Source organism: Tursiops truncatus, chromosome 8 (genome assembly GCF_011762595.2).
Source record: "Tursiops truncatus isolate mTurTru1 chromosome 8, mTurTru1.mat.Y, whole genome shotgun sequence".
Classification (NCBI taxonomy): Eukaryota; Metazoa; Chordata; class Mammalia; order Artiodactyla; family Delphinidae; genus Tursiops; species Tursiops truncatus.
In genome coordinates, this window is record NC_047041.1 from 98,904,061 (window position 1) to 98,916,535 (window position 12,475).

A 12,475-nucleotide genomic window follows, 5' to 3' on the forward strand; every position below is an offset into this window, starting at 1 on the left:
CGCAGCCGGGCTTTGCGCTCGGCAGTGCGGGGGCGGGGCGGGACCGGAGGGACGGAAAGCCCACAGCCGGCGTCCGCCGCGCCCTCGGGGGTCCGGTCCGCGCCCAGTGGGGCCCAGAACAAGAGTCTGCGAAGAATGGGCTTCCCGCCGCGCCTCCTAGAACGTTAAACCCTGAGCGCTCAGAGGTGGGGACACTACCTAGGGGTGACCATAAACAGCTCTCAAACCATGGGTCCCCAGAATCGGCTCAGCGAGGCCCCTCTATCGGGGCTGAGGTTACTGGCCTGACCGCCCTCCCCCCGCCCCGCCCATCTATGGAAGTCGGTGGGCTTCCTGCCTTTGGAGCTGCAGGGTCGGTGATGCCTTGGGATGGCCATTGGGGCAGAAGGGGAGCAGGGGCGTCAGAGTGGGGAGTGGGGTGCTGTCATTCACCGGATGTGGTTGCTCTACTGGCTGGCTTGCTCGGTACGGTACCCTTGCCTACTTTTTACTTAAATTCCTTCTGAGAGTGTAGGTTGCTCCCCTACGGTCTGTAGTTTTTTTTGAGACAAAGGTACGTGTTCCTAAAAGTTAAGAATTCACACCTAACACCGAATGAAATCAGGCTAAGGTTATGCTACAGGGCAGGAAGTGTCAAACTTGAGTGCATGTCAGAATCATCAGAGGGCCTGTCAAGACACTGACTGCTGGGCTCATCCCCGGAGTGGGACTCAGCAGGTCTGCTTTGGGGGCAGAGAATCGTGCTCTAACAAGTTCCCAGGTGATGCTGATGTGGTGATGCGGATGTCCTGGTTTGGGGAACACACTTTGAGAACCCTAAGTACAGTTCTCTGATGTGCTAAAATTTTATTTTCGTTTCACACTTTGTAGGAAATCATTGTCACTAACGTTTGTGGGACAGGTTGGGCAGGATCCAAAGAAGGGCTTGAGGGGTCGTGTGGGTTCTCCTTGGTACCAGGAGCACCTGCATTCGGTTGCCAGGACAACCAGTAAGGCCTTGTCGCCAGCACAGCCATAGGCGGCCTGAGCCCTCTCCACTCAGGCATCCTCGAGCCCCCTCCCTGAGCATGTGCGGGGATAGAGGAATGTGGTTGGCAGCTAAGGCTGGAGGTGACGGCAGATGCCCCTGCCCCCACCACGTTCACACATGGGCACAAGGATGGAGGAGGCGTGGCCCTCACCCTGTCTTCAGCAGCCATCAGTGGTCAGTTGCTGACACCTGACCCGTTCCCTGGGCCCGAGCCTGGTGTCAGCTCATGTGAGGTAGCGGGGAATTAAGTGGGTTAGAACCTTCACTTGCCCCAGCTGCCCCCAGAGAGACGAGGCAGATGAAGGCCCTCATAGGATCCCTTTGGAGGTAAAGCAAGGACAGGGCTCAGGGCCAGGCCATTGCCTCCAGCTACTTCATCCCAACAGGGGGAGAGAGATGGCTGAACCCTCCTGCCACCTGGAGTTGAGTGGCTAAAAGCCGGAACTATGTCTCCTCCCCAGAGCCCAACCAGCAGCTTCCCACATTTCTCTGCAGGCCTTAGGGACTTCCATAGCCTCTCTGGGCTTCAAACCAGTGGAGCTGGCAACTTTCCTGGAGTCAGGGGCCCTGGGGAAACTAGGGATTCCATCGTCTCCAAACCCCCATCAGGGCAGCGAGGCCCCTCAGGCTACTTGGAAAGAGAGAGGGACTACTTGACATTCCTGAGCTGCCAAGGGGCCACTGTCATGGTTTAGGCAGGGGGAGGGGGAAGTATACAAAAGGCAAGGGAGGGTCTGGCCAGCTGGAGCAATTTTTTGGGGGGGCACATGAGGTTTGAAGAGAGCCCCTGTCCCAGCCCCTGCTGGGCTTCTCCACGAGCTGCTACACAGCCTCTTGGACACACTGAACTCTCCACACCCGTACGGTGCCACCAGCCACTGTCCTGGGGTCAAATGATGTTTGTGTAGGCCGCGTAGGGGCGACAGTGGCCCAGTCGGGCAAATTTCCGAAAAACTCTGCGCCTACCAAAAAGAGCAGTCACAAAGCCCAGGCGTTTGCTCTCCAGCAGACGCGCAAAGGGGACCCAAGTCAGAGCTTTGCGATTTGGCTTTGAGTTAAAGCTCACCACTTTTCGAGCTTGGTTATTAGGCCCTAGACACAACTACTCAGTGAAGAGTTATTATTCATTATTCAAGAGCCCTAGCAGCCATGAAAGACTCTCCCTGGAGTCATCACTATGATGGAACAGTAGAGCTCCTTAGAATACCCCGTAGTAAAAAAAAAAGAGGCTGTGTACAAATGGCCAATTGGCATATGAAAAGATGCTCAACATCACTAATCTCAGAGAAATGCAAATCAAAACTACAATGAAGGGGGCTTCCCCGGTGGCGCAGTGGTTAAGAATCCGCCTGTCAATGCAGGGGACACGGGTTCGAGCCCTGGTCTCACATGCCATGGAGCAACTAAGCCTGTGCGTCACAACTACTGAGCCTGTGCTCTAGAGCCCCCCAGCCACAACTACTGAGCCCACATGCCGCAACTACTGAGGCCCATGTGCCTACAGCCCGTGCTGCACAACAAGAGAAGCCACCGCAATGAGAAGTCTGTGCACCGCAAGAAGAGTAGCCCCCCACTTGCCGCAACTAGAGAAAGCCCGCACGCAGCAACAAAGACCCAACACAGCCAAAAATAAATTAATTAATTTAAAAAACAAAACAAAACAAAAAACTACAATGAGGTACCACCTCACACCAGTCAGAATGGCCATCATTAAAAAGTCTACAAAAAAAAAAAGTCTACAAATAACAAACGCTGGAGAGGGTGTGGAGAAAAGGGAACACCCCTACACTGTTGGTGGGAATTTAAGTTGGTGCAGCCACTGTGGAAAACAGTATGGAGATTCCTCAGAAAACTAAAAATAGAATTACCATATGATCCAGCAATCCCACTCCTGGGCATATATCCAGACAAAACTATAATTTAAATAGATACATGTGGGACTTCCTTGGTGGTGCAGTGGTTAAGAATCCGCCTGCCAATGCAGGGGACACGGGTTTGATCCCTGGCCCGGGAAGATCCCACATGCAGTGGATCAACGAAGCCTGTGCGCCACAACTACTAACACTGTGCTCTAGAGCCCACGAGCCACAACTGCTGAAGCCCACGTGCCTAGAGCCTGTGCCCTGCAACAAGGGAAGCCACTGCAATAAGAAGCCCGTGTACCACAATGAAGAGTAGCCCCCTCTCACTGCAACTAGAGAAAGCCCGCACGCAGCAACAAAGACCCAAAGCAGCCAAAAATAAATAAAATAAGTAAATTTATAAAAATAAATAAATAAATGGTAGGGACTGTGTTTTATACAAAAGAAAAAAAAAAGATACATGCACCCCTATGTTCATAGCAGCACTATTCACAATAGCTAAGACATGGAAACAACCTAAATGTCCACTGGCAGATGAATGGATAAAGAAGATGTGGTACATATATACAATGGAATACTACTCAGCCATAAAAAAGAATGAAATACTGCCATTTGCAGCAACATGGATTCAACTTGCAATTATCATGCTAAATGAAGTAAGAAAGACAAATACCATATGATATCACTTATATGCGGAATCTAAAATATGACACAAATGAACCTACCTACAAAACAGAAACAAAGTCAGGGACATAGAGAATAGATTGGTGGTTGCCGAGGGGTGGGAGAGGGTAGGAGTGGAAAAGTATGGGATTAGTAGATGCAAACTGGTATATATAGAACGCATAAACAACAGTAGGATAAGGTCCTACTGTATAGCACAGAGAACTATTGAATATATTCCATATCCTGTGATAAACCATAATGGAAAAGAATATGAACAAGAATGTGTATATATGTATAAATGAGTCACTTTGCTGTACAGCAGTAATTAACACAACATTGGAATTCAACTATACGTCAATTAAAAAAAACCAATAAGATATCACACAGCCATTAGGATGGCTATTATCAAAAAACACCAGTGAAACAAGTGTTAGCAAGGATATTGGAACCCTTGTACACTATTGGTGGCATTGTAAAATGGTGCATCTGCTACGGAAGACAGTATGAAGTTTCCTCAGAAAATTAAAAGTAGAACTACTATATGGGGGCTTCCCTGCTGGTGCAGTGGTTAAGAATCCGCCTGCCAATGCAGGGGACACAGGTTCGAGCCCTGGTCAGGGAAGATCCCACATGCCACGGAGCAACTAAGCCTGTGTGCCACAACTACTAAGCCTGCGCTCTAGAGCCCGCGAGCCACAACTACCGAGGCCACATGCCACAACTACTAAGCCTGCGCTCTAGAGCCCGCGAGCCACAACTACCAAGGCCACATGCCACAACTACTGAAGCCCGCGCGCCTAGAGCCTGTGCTCCACAACAAGAGAAGCCACCGCAATGAGAAGCCCGCGCACCGCAACGAAGAGTAGCCGCCGCTCACCGCAACTAGAGAAAAGCCCGCGTAGAGCAAGACCCAATGCAGCCACAAATAAATAAATAAATTTTTTTTTTAAAAAGAGCTACTATATCATCCAGGAATCCCACCTCTAAATATCCAAAAGAAGTGAAGGCAGTGTCTCAAACAGATATCTGTACTTCCATGTTCAGAGCAGCATTATTCACAATAGCCAAGAGGTAGAAGCAACCCAAATGTCCATCAACAGAGGGTGGATAAACAAAACGTGGTCTATGAATACAATGGAATATTATTCAGCGTTAAAAAGGAAGGAAATCCTGTCTCAGGCTACAAAACAGATGAACCTTGAGGACATTATGCTAAATAAAAGAAGCCAGTCATAAAAAGACAAATACTGCATGACTTCACTTACATAAAATCTCTAAAGTAGTTATAGAATGGTGGTGGCCAGGGATGGGGGAGGGGATTTGTTTAATGGGAACACAGTTTAAGATTTGCAAGATAAAATAGTGCTGGTGGCGCAGTGGTTGAGAGTCCGCCTGCCGATGCAGGGGACGTGGGTTCGTGCCCGGTCTGGGAAGATCCCACATGCCACGGAGTGGCTGGGCCCGTGAGCCGTGGCCACCGAGCCTGCGCGTCAGGAGCCTGTGCTCCACAACGGGAGAGGCCACAACAGTGAGAGGCCCGCGTACCGCTAAAAAAAAAATAAAATAAAATAAAAATAGTGCTGGAGAGCTGTTTCACAACAATGCAAATATACTTAACATTACTGAACTATACGATGAAAAATTGCTAAGATGGTCAACTGTGTGGGTCTTCACCACAATAAAATAAATGGAAAAAAAAAAAGGGAAAGAGTGGGGCTGCAAAGGTCATTTAGTCTGATATTCCCAAGTCAAAGATGAGAAAACTGAAGCCCAGAGAGGAGTGACTTGCCCAGGTACACAACCCTGGCAGGACCCAATCGGTACAGGCTTGGCAGATGGCAAAATGTGACACAGCAGCGCAACGTGTGAGGCCAGGGTGGGGCTGGGCTCAGGCTCGGAGACTGTGGTTGGTGCTGGTTTGTAAGAGGTGGCCACCTGTGCGGCACTACTTAGAGAGACCTGAGTGGGTTATCTAGAAAATTCACTTAAGAGGAACAACTCCTGTGTGGCTGATGTGAGCTAACCTTCCCCGCCCCCCAACTCCAAAAGCCAAAGCCCTGAGCTCCCCCCATACCCACCCCCAGAAGCCTGCAGAGCAGGGGCGAGGGCACCCCTCACGGGGTAAAGGTGAGAAACAAACCTAGATTCAAATTCTGCTCCGTCACTGCCTGAGCCTGTTTCTACATCCCTGAAAAACAGGGAAGGACCTAACGCAGCCTCCGGGACGTGGCAGGTGGTGAGTATAAAGCATCTAGGAAGCTGGCTCACACCGTGGGCTCTGGAGCTGGGCTCATCTATTCCTATTCTGGGGCCACCATTTCCTGTATGACCTCGTGGTGCCTAGGTCGATTCATCTGCAAAATGAGGAAAACAGGACCTCCTAGGGTTGTCCTGAGGATTAAATGAATGCGTTCACGTAAAGGGTGTGGAACGAGCCCCGGGACACAGTAAGTGCTCAGCTATTATGTACTGATGCCAGAGTGTAAGGGTCACAGGCACCCCCCCAGGCATCTCAGCTACTGTTTGCTCACCTGGCAGGGTCAGGCTGAGCACATCTGGCCGTGGGGATTCTCTGCCAGGTTGCCTGAACTGTTGCCTGGTGTCTCCTTGGCGCTGGGTGTGGCTGGACCGGGAGCACAGAAGCTCAGGGCAGGAACGGGCAGCTCCAGGGCCCAGACCTTCATCCTCCCTTGTCCCCTGGCTGACCCAGGATTGACCCAGGACAGAAAGAGACTGGTATGCAGGAGAGGACATAGGTGACCCCATATAATGCGGCAGGGTACACCCTTCCCTGACATCCTCCATCGCCTTCCTTGTTTTCCTTCCTCCATCTGACACCGTGGATGTCACCCGTGCATTGTTTTTATTGCCAGTCTCCCCGTGAGCGTCTCAGCTCAAGCGAGGTACCCCCTGCACCAGGAAAAGTGTCTGGCATATGAGTTGCCCAGCGTTTGTTGAGTGAATGAATGAACATCTGTGACAGGAGGCCTAACCGGTGAACATCCGAGGGGGCTGGGGAGACAGAAGGGATTCAAATCACTAGTGGAGTAGTGGGGAGGGCTGGGAAGAGAGGGAGAGTCTTGGAGGCGGGAGAGCGAGAGGGAAAAGGCTACTGGCTGGAGAGAGTGATAGGGTGGGGGGGCCTCGACCTACCAGCTGAGTGACCCCAAGGTCTCAGGCCAACAGAGAAGTCCCCTCGAGGGATCACCAGCCCCAGTAAATACTGACCCAGAAGCTGCTACGCCCCACCCCACAAGGAAGGACACCAACTGGCCTGGGCCCACATCCCTACTTGTGGGGAGGGGATCAGGCCCCACAAGGCACCTCCCAAGGCCTATCCTGGGTTCTCAGAGGACCGGGCGACTCCACCTTCTTCCACCTCTGACTACTGTCCCTTGACCAGGGCGGGGAAAACCACAGCTACCACAGGCCTTGCTGTGCTGTTGGCAGACATCACCAATCAATCCTGCCTTGCCCTGCAGGCACCAGGCAGCCTTGATGCTCTGACTCTGAGCTCCAGGCTTCCGTGACACTTGGCAGGGAGATGGCAAGGGGATCTGCCCAAGATCCCCTGTGAGGCAGCGACAGAGCCCCCGTTCTCCTGACAGCAAACCACTTCTCGGGAGAGGGAGCTGGGCTCATCCCCCAAAAACCTACTGCCCCAGGAACACTGGGGAGGACTCGGTTGGTGCTCCCTCCAGCAATCCCTTCAGGATTTGGGTTTAATCCCAAGCACGAGGGCGGGCAAGGAAAGGATTTTGTTTCATTCCTTCAGATGCCCAAGCCTTGGCCCAAGCCCCAGGGCGCAGGAGTGAAGGCGCGTGGCTGCCTGGCCTCTACCAACAAAGCCGTCCTTTATTAAATAGAGATCGCGTTACATTCCATTCAGAGGAGGAAATCGGACGTGGTGAGGGATGTGTCCAGGTTGGACCCCGGTACTGAGTAGCCTGCGAGGGGGGAGGAGGGGCCCGGGGCCTGCCTGCCCCACGCCAGCCCTGTGTGCCGGGCTGGGCGATCTCAGCCTCCGTCGTCGGAACGGCCATCCACAGCTGAAAACAGGCCCGGGCATCCTGAGGCCTGTCTGTGTTTTACTTTGGGAGGAAAGTGCCCCAATCCTCCCAGCAGTGGTGGGGGCGAAGGCTCCTTGCAGCATTGGGCTCAGCTGGCGGGAAGGAGGAAGGTCGAGCGGGCGGGCGGGAGGAGGGCCCCTGATACATCTTAAGGATGTTTTGGGGTCATTGTCAGGCAGATACAGGATGGAGTGGAAGACAGCCAGCGAGGCCCCCGTCCGCCCCGTCCGCTCCTCCTAGCTCTCGGGCCCTTGGGCACAGCAGGCCCACCTGGGAACGAGGTGAGGGATGGCCACAAGGGGGTGCTGGTGCCCAGGGCTTAGGAAAGGGGGGTTGCGGAGATACCCTGGAGATCTCGCCAGTGAGGCACCTGCAGGCAGCAGCTCCTGGGACTGGGGAGTGGGTGCTGGCTGTCCCAGGGGTGCCCTCCCAAGGGCTGAGCCCCTTTGTACGGCTCCCAGCTCCTTGGTCTTTGGTGCTTTCTTGAAAGTCTCCTGGTGGCTGTAGTACTATGAGGGGGGAGAGGTCACCTCCTGAGGCCTGTCCTGGGATGGACTTTTGCTGCCGGCTCAGTGCTGCCTCCACGGCCTGGCCATTCGTCCCTCTGGTCAGCTTCTGGCTCAGGGCTGGCTCTAGGACCCCGTCTGTCTGTCTGTCTCTCCTGGGGCAGGTGTTGGCTCCAGCTCAGAGACCCCCTCCAGGCCTGGGCCATGACCTAGGCCTCCTGGGGGAAGAAGCCAAGCTTGGCCAGCGACATCTCCTTCCTCAGCCTTGTGATCTCCCAGAACATGGGCTCCGCTGCAGGCAGACAGAGGGTGGACAGCTCAGTGCCCACTCAGGGTCGCCTCAGGCAGATGGCCTGGCCTCTCCCCCGGCTTTGGGCAGGGCAGCTGGTGGGCACCCTAGGACTCCCCAGTCCCTGAGGACAGATCTCAGTGAGTAGCCGGACCTCTTTGAGGTTCCACTCTGGGGGCTTGCAGCCCGGGAGGCATGGAGGTGACGGTCACCTCCACAGCCTGACACGCACACGCACGTACACACTGCCACACACTTGGACAGACTGCAAATGCTCTCCAACCCCTGCTCCCGGGGCTCTCCAGCGACCCTGCACAGGGCCCGTCCCTGGCCTGGCAGAATGGGGGCAGGGGGACAACGGATGGACAGAGGACCTGATGGGCAAGGGCGGGGAGTGTCTACAGGGGGAGGTGGGCGAGCCGTGTCCAGCCACCACTTGGAGGTCCACGCGGCGGGACAGGGGAGGAGATTCACAGGGGAGGCCCCATCGTGTAGGCCAGGCCAGTAACAAGAATGCCGTCACTACAGGCCCGGGGGGCTGGAGAGGTTTCTGAACGGGAAAAAGCAGCTGGATCCAGGTATGTGGGGGCACCAGGCTGGTTTTCCCGGTAAGGCAGAGCCCAGGAGGCTCCTTCCGCTCTTCCTCTCTCCACAGGGCTCAGCAACAGGAGCTTCCGGATCGCTTTGCTAATCTACGACCTTCTCTCTCGCAGAGTCCTCCTCCGACGGGGTGCAGCAAAGCCCTGGGGTTGGCCCGGCCGGCCGCCCCGCCCCGCCCCGCCCCGCCCTTCCCCTCCCGGGCGCCACCCCCAGCGGCCACGAGGGGGCGCTCACCGTCCTGCCGCACCAGGCCTTGCTGGATGTAGCGGATGTAGGTGAAGAAGTTGCACACGGCCGTGATCTGTGGGCAGAGGGGGCAGGGTGTGACCCCCCCCGGCCCTCACACTTGCCCCCTCCCCCCCCAAAAAAAGCCAGGGTAGATCGCAGACCAGAGCGGGAAGACCCACGTCCTGTGAGACTCAGATAATTCTGGGCTCTAACGTTACAGTCAACAGCAGCACTAGTACTCCTAATAAAAACGATAGCGACCACTAAGCGTAATCAAGTACGCGTACCCGGTGCGCCGGACGTGCCTATCATTCCCAGTCTACACGTGGGGAGCGCTGAGGCTCCAGGAACGACCCCACAACGACTGCGGAGGCCACAGAGCCTCCACTTATTAAGTGGCTGAGCTGCAAAGATGAAACCGGGCAGGCTGCCTAGAACCCACGCTCCCCGGAGGGGCCTGCTCGCTCTGGCTACTGGAGGCCCCGGCCAGCCAGGCCTTACCAGGTGCTATTCGTAATGCCAGGAAAGGTGAGGGGATCAGAAGCTGCTCACCTGGCTGCCCTGGATCCCCACCTGAAGCCCCTAGTCTGACCTGAGGCCTGCTCCCAGCCAGGCCCTGCGCCAGGCACTGGGGACCCCGAGCTGGCTCAGACCTGAGCTCTGTCACGAAGACTCTCACACCTTTGAGAGGGCGCTGTTAGTGCCCTTCCCAGGCCCCTTCCCCAGGCTGGGGCCCCATCTCCCCACTGCTGAGAATGTTGGCTGCTGGTGCCCCTCTGCACCCCATACCCTCACAGACTTCAGCCAATGACTGACAGGCATCTTGGGTATAAAAGGCCACGCCCGTGCCTCAGGGTGGAATCCACTCTGGGCTCCAGGGCCCCTGTGGATCAGGCTGAAGCCAGACTCCAGCTGAAGCCTCACCTTTGCCTGTCCTTCCCCCCAGCCCCATTCTGCCTCCTGAGAATTGCACACCATCTCCATCTTAGGCTCTGCTTCTAGGGTACCCAACCTAAAGCAGGGTGGAAGGCAGCTGGCAGCTGCGCCCACAACTGCCCATGCTGAATACCCAGCACTTTGGGGGAGGGACATCAAGTGTGTGGGGGCCACAGGCTGGGGAGTGGAGAAAGCTGAGGGAGGGGCGATGCTCCTGCTGGGCCCTCAAACACACAGGAGCCCTTGCCAGGAGGACAAAATTGGGTGCAGGGGGTTGGTGGCCCTGGCAAAGGCAGGGAGGTGTGAGAGAGGCCAGGTGAGGGGACTAACCCAGTGTGGCAAAGGTGCCGCCTGGGAGGGCTGAGGAGGGGCTGCTTAGGGCCGGATGGGATGGGCAGGAGAAGCTTGGGTCCCAGGCCCTGGCATTGCTCAGTGGCCAGTAGGCCCTACCAGAGGTCCGTGACTAGGGAATGGTGGGGAGCAGTGGGGCTCTCTCCCCAGGGCTGCGCTTTGGGGACAGAACTTTCTTCTCCCTATGGATTCCACACTCCTTGGTCTCATCAGGGTGGGGACCACATCCGAGAACTTCACACCCTTCCCCTCTGCCTTCCCAGCTCTGCCCAGGACAGCAGACACATAGGCCTGGCAGAACAACGTTCTAGATGTAATTTTCTAGGCATGGGAGCGTCTGGCACAGATCCCCTCATTGGGATCAGAAAGAAACAGAGGTGACCCATGGCCACCGAACAAGGCTCTGGGCACAGATGCAGGAGGTGGAGACTGCAGAAGTAAGATACTGGATCCAGGATGGGGAGACCTCCGGTCTAGGCTGAGTGGCCTGGGGTGCACCCCTTTCCTTTCTAAGGCTCAGACTCCCTCTCTAATGGGAGCTCAGCTCGCTGCTGGGGGATTTGCCAGAACAACATGCTGGGCTGCCCTGCAGAGGCTGTCAGGACCAGACAAGCTGACTGTGCTGGTCAATCTACTGCCTGATGATGAGGCCATTTGCCCACTTTAGTCCAATCAGGCACCTCTAGTAGGTCAAGGGGAGGAGATGGTTCCTCTAAGAGGACCTTCCACACCACGTCACCTTTGCACCAAGCTTGAGTTTTCCAAACTTTTGTTCTTTCCAATCTTCTTCACTGTCTTTGAAGGGACAGAGGAAAGGGGTCCACCCCACCCTCATCCCAGCCCAGTGAGGCCCCTTGATCCACTGACCCTCACCTGGGTCACTCGGCAGGTGAGGGCAGAAGCTGGGATCCCTGGAGGCCCCTCAGAGCCCACAGCTGACTGTCAGCCTTGTGTGACAGACAAGCCTCAGAACCTTCTCCAAAGCCTGGGGCCGGAGCCAGGAGTCAGGAGCCTGGAACTCTAGTGTCACTCCCTTGATTAGGTTATATTAAACGACAGAGCTGATGGGTGTCACTCCCATGAGTACTTTTCGGCAAGCAAGAAAATGGCCACCTCAGTCCTTCAACCACAAGGAACTGACTTCTGCCAACAACATGTGAGCTCAGAAGAGGACCCTGAGCTCCAGAAAGGATGCAGCTGCTGATACTGTGACTGCAGTCCCTGAGGCCCTGAGCAGAGGACCCAGCTAAGCTGTGCCCAGACTCCTACCCAGGGAGTCTGTGAGATACTAAATCGAAGTTTACCACTAAGTTTATGGTAACTTGTCACACAGCAACAGCAAACAAATACACCGGCTTGGCTGTGTGGCCCAAGTCATTCTCGTACCTCTCTGAGCCTGTGCCCTGCTCTGTAGATTGTAGGTTGTGCAGCCTGGGGCTCAGAGTCCCAGCCCAGGGAGCCTCTAAGGAGCCAGGTAACACTCCCATTGGATGACTCACTCTGGCCCGGGAGGACGGTGAGATGTAGTAGTGGCTCTCGGAGTCCCCAAGCCGGATTCGGTGACGACAGGCGCAGGCCAGGCCACTCAGGGCACATGTACTAGAGAAAAGCAGACCTCAGGACCATGGGGACGGCTGGGGCTTGCCCACCCAGCTCGTCCAGGGAGGACGCAGCAGCCAGAGAAGGCACAGAGGGAGGGGGAGGCAAACACACATCAGGGTGGGGCCTGGCATCCTTTCCCCTGGTCCCAGCTTCCCAAGGAGCCTGGAGGCAGGCCAAGGAGGAGGGCAGTCTCAGAAGTCCCTGGGGGAGACCTTTAAACCAAGCTGGACCCCATCCCTCAACCCCTCACCTCACCCCTGCTGGGCAGGAGAGCTTGGTCAACCTCAGGCCAGGTGTACAAAAGCTCCACCCTCTGCCGCCCCTAAAAATGCTGC

General features: G+C 55.5%; 1 protein-coding gene across 7 annotated transcripts in view; it reads right to left on the reverse strand.

The window, feature by feature from the left end:
- Positions 1-7,395: 7,395 nt before the first annotated feature.
- RAB3IL1 (RAB3A interacting protein like 1) overlaps positions 7,396-12,475 on the reverse strand; it is a 42,176-nt gene continuing 37,096 nt past the window's right edge. For 5 of the 7 annotated variants that reach the window (XM_073809061.1, XM_073809065.1, XM_073809062.1 and 2 more), the window contains exons 9-11: positions 11,925-12,137; positions 9,258-9,324; positions 7,396-8,426 (exon numbers count right to left, since the gene is read on the reverse strand). In XM_073809061.1, coding sequence (XP_073665162.1) covers positions 8,394-8,426; positions 9,258-9,324; positions 11,925-12,137 — 313 coding nt within the window. In that variant the 3' untranslated portion in view covers positions 7,396-8,393. The remainder of the gene's footprint in view (positions 8,427-9,257; positions 9,325-11,924; positions 12,138-12,475) is intronic. The other 2 variants (XM_073809063.1, XM_033860810.2) reach the window with 1 other exon arrangement.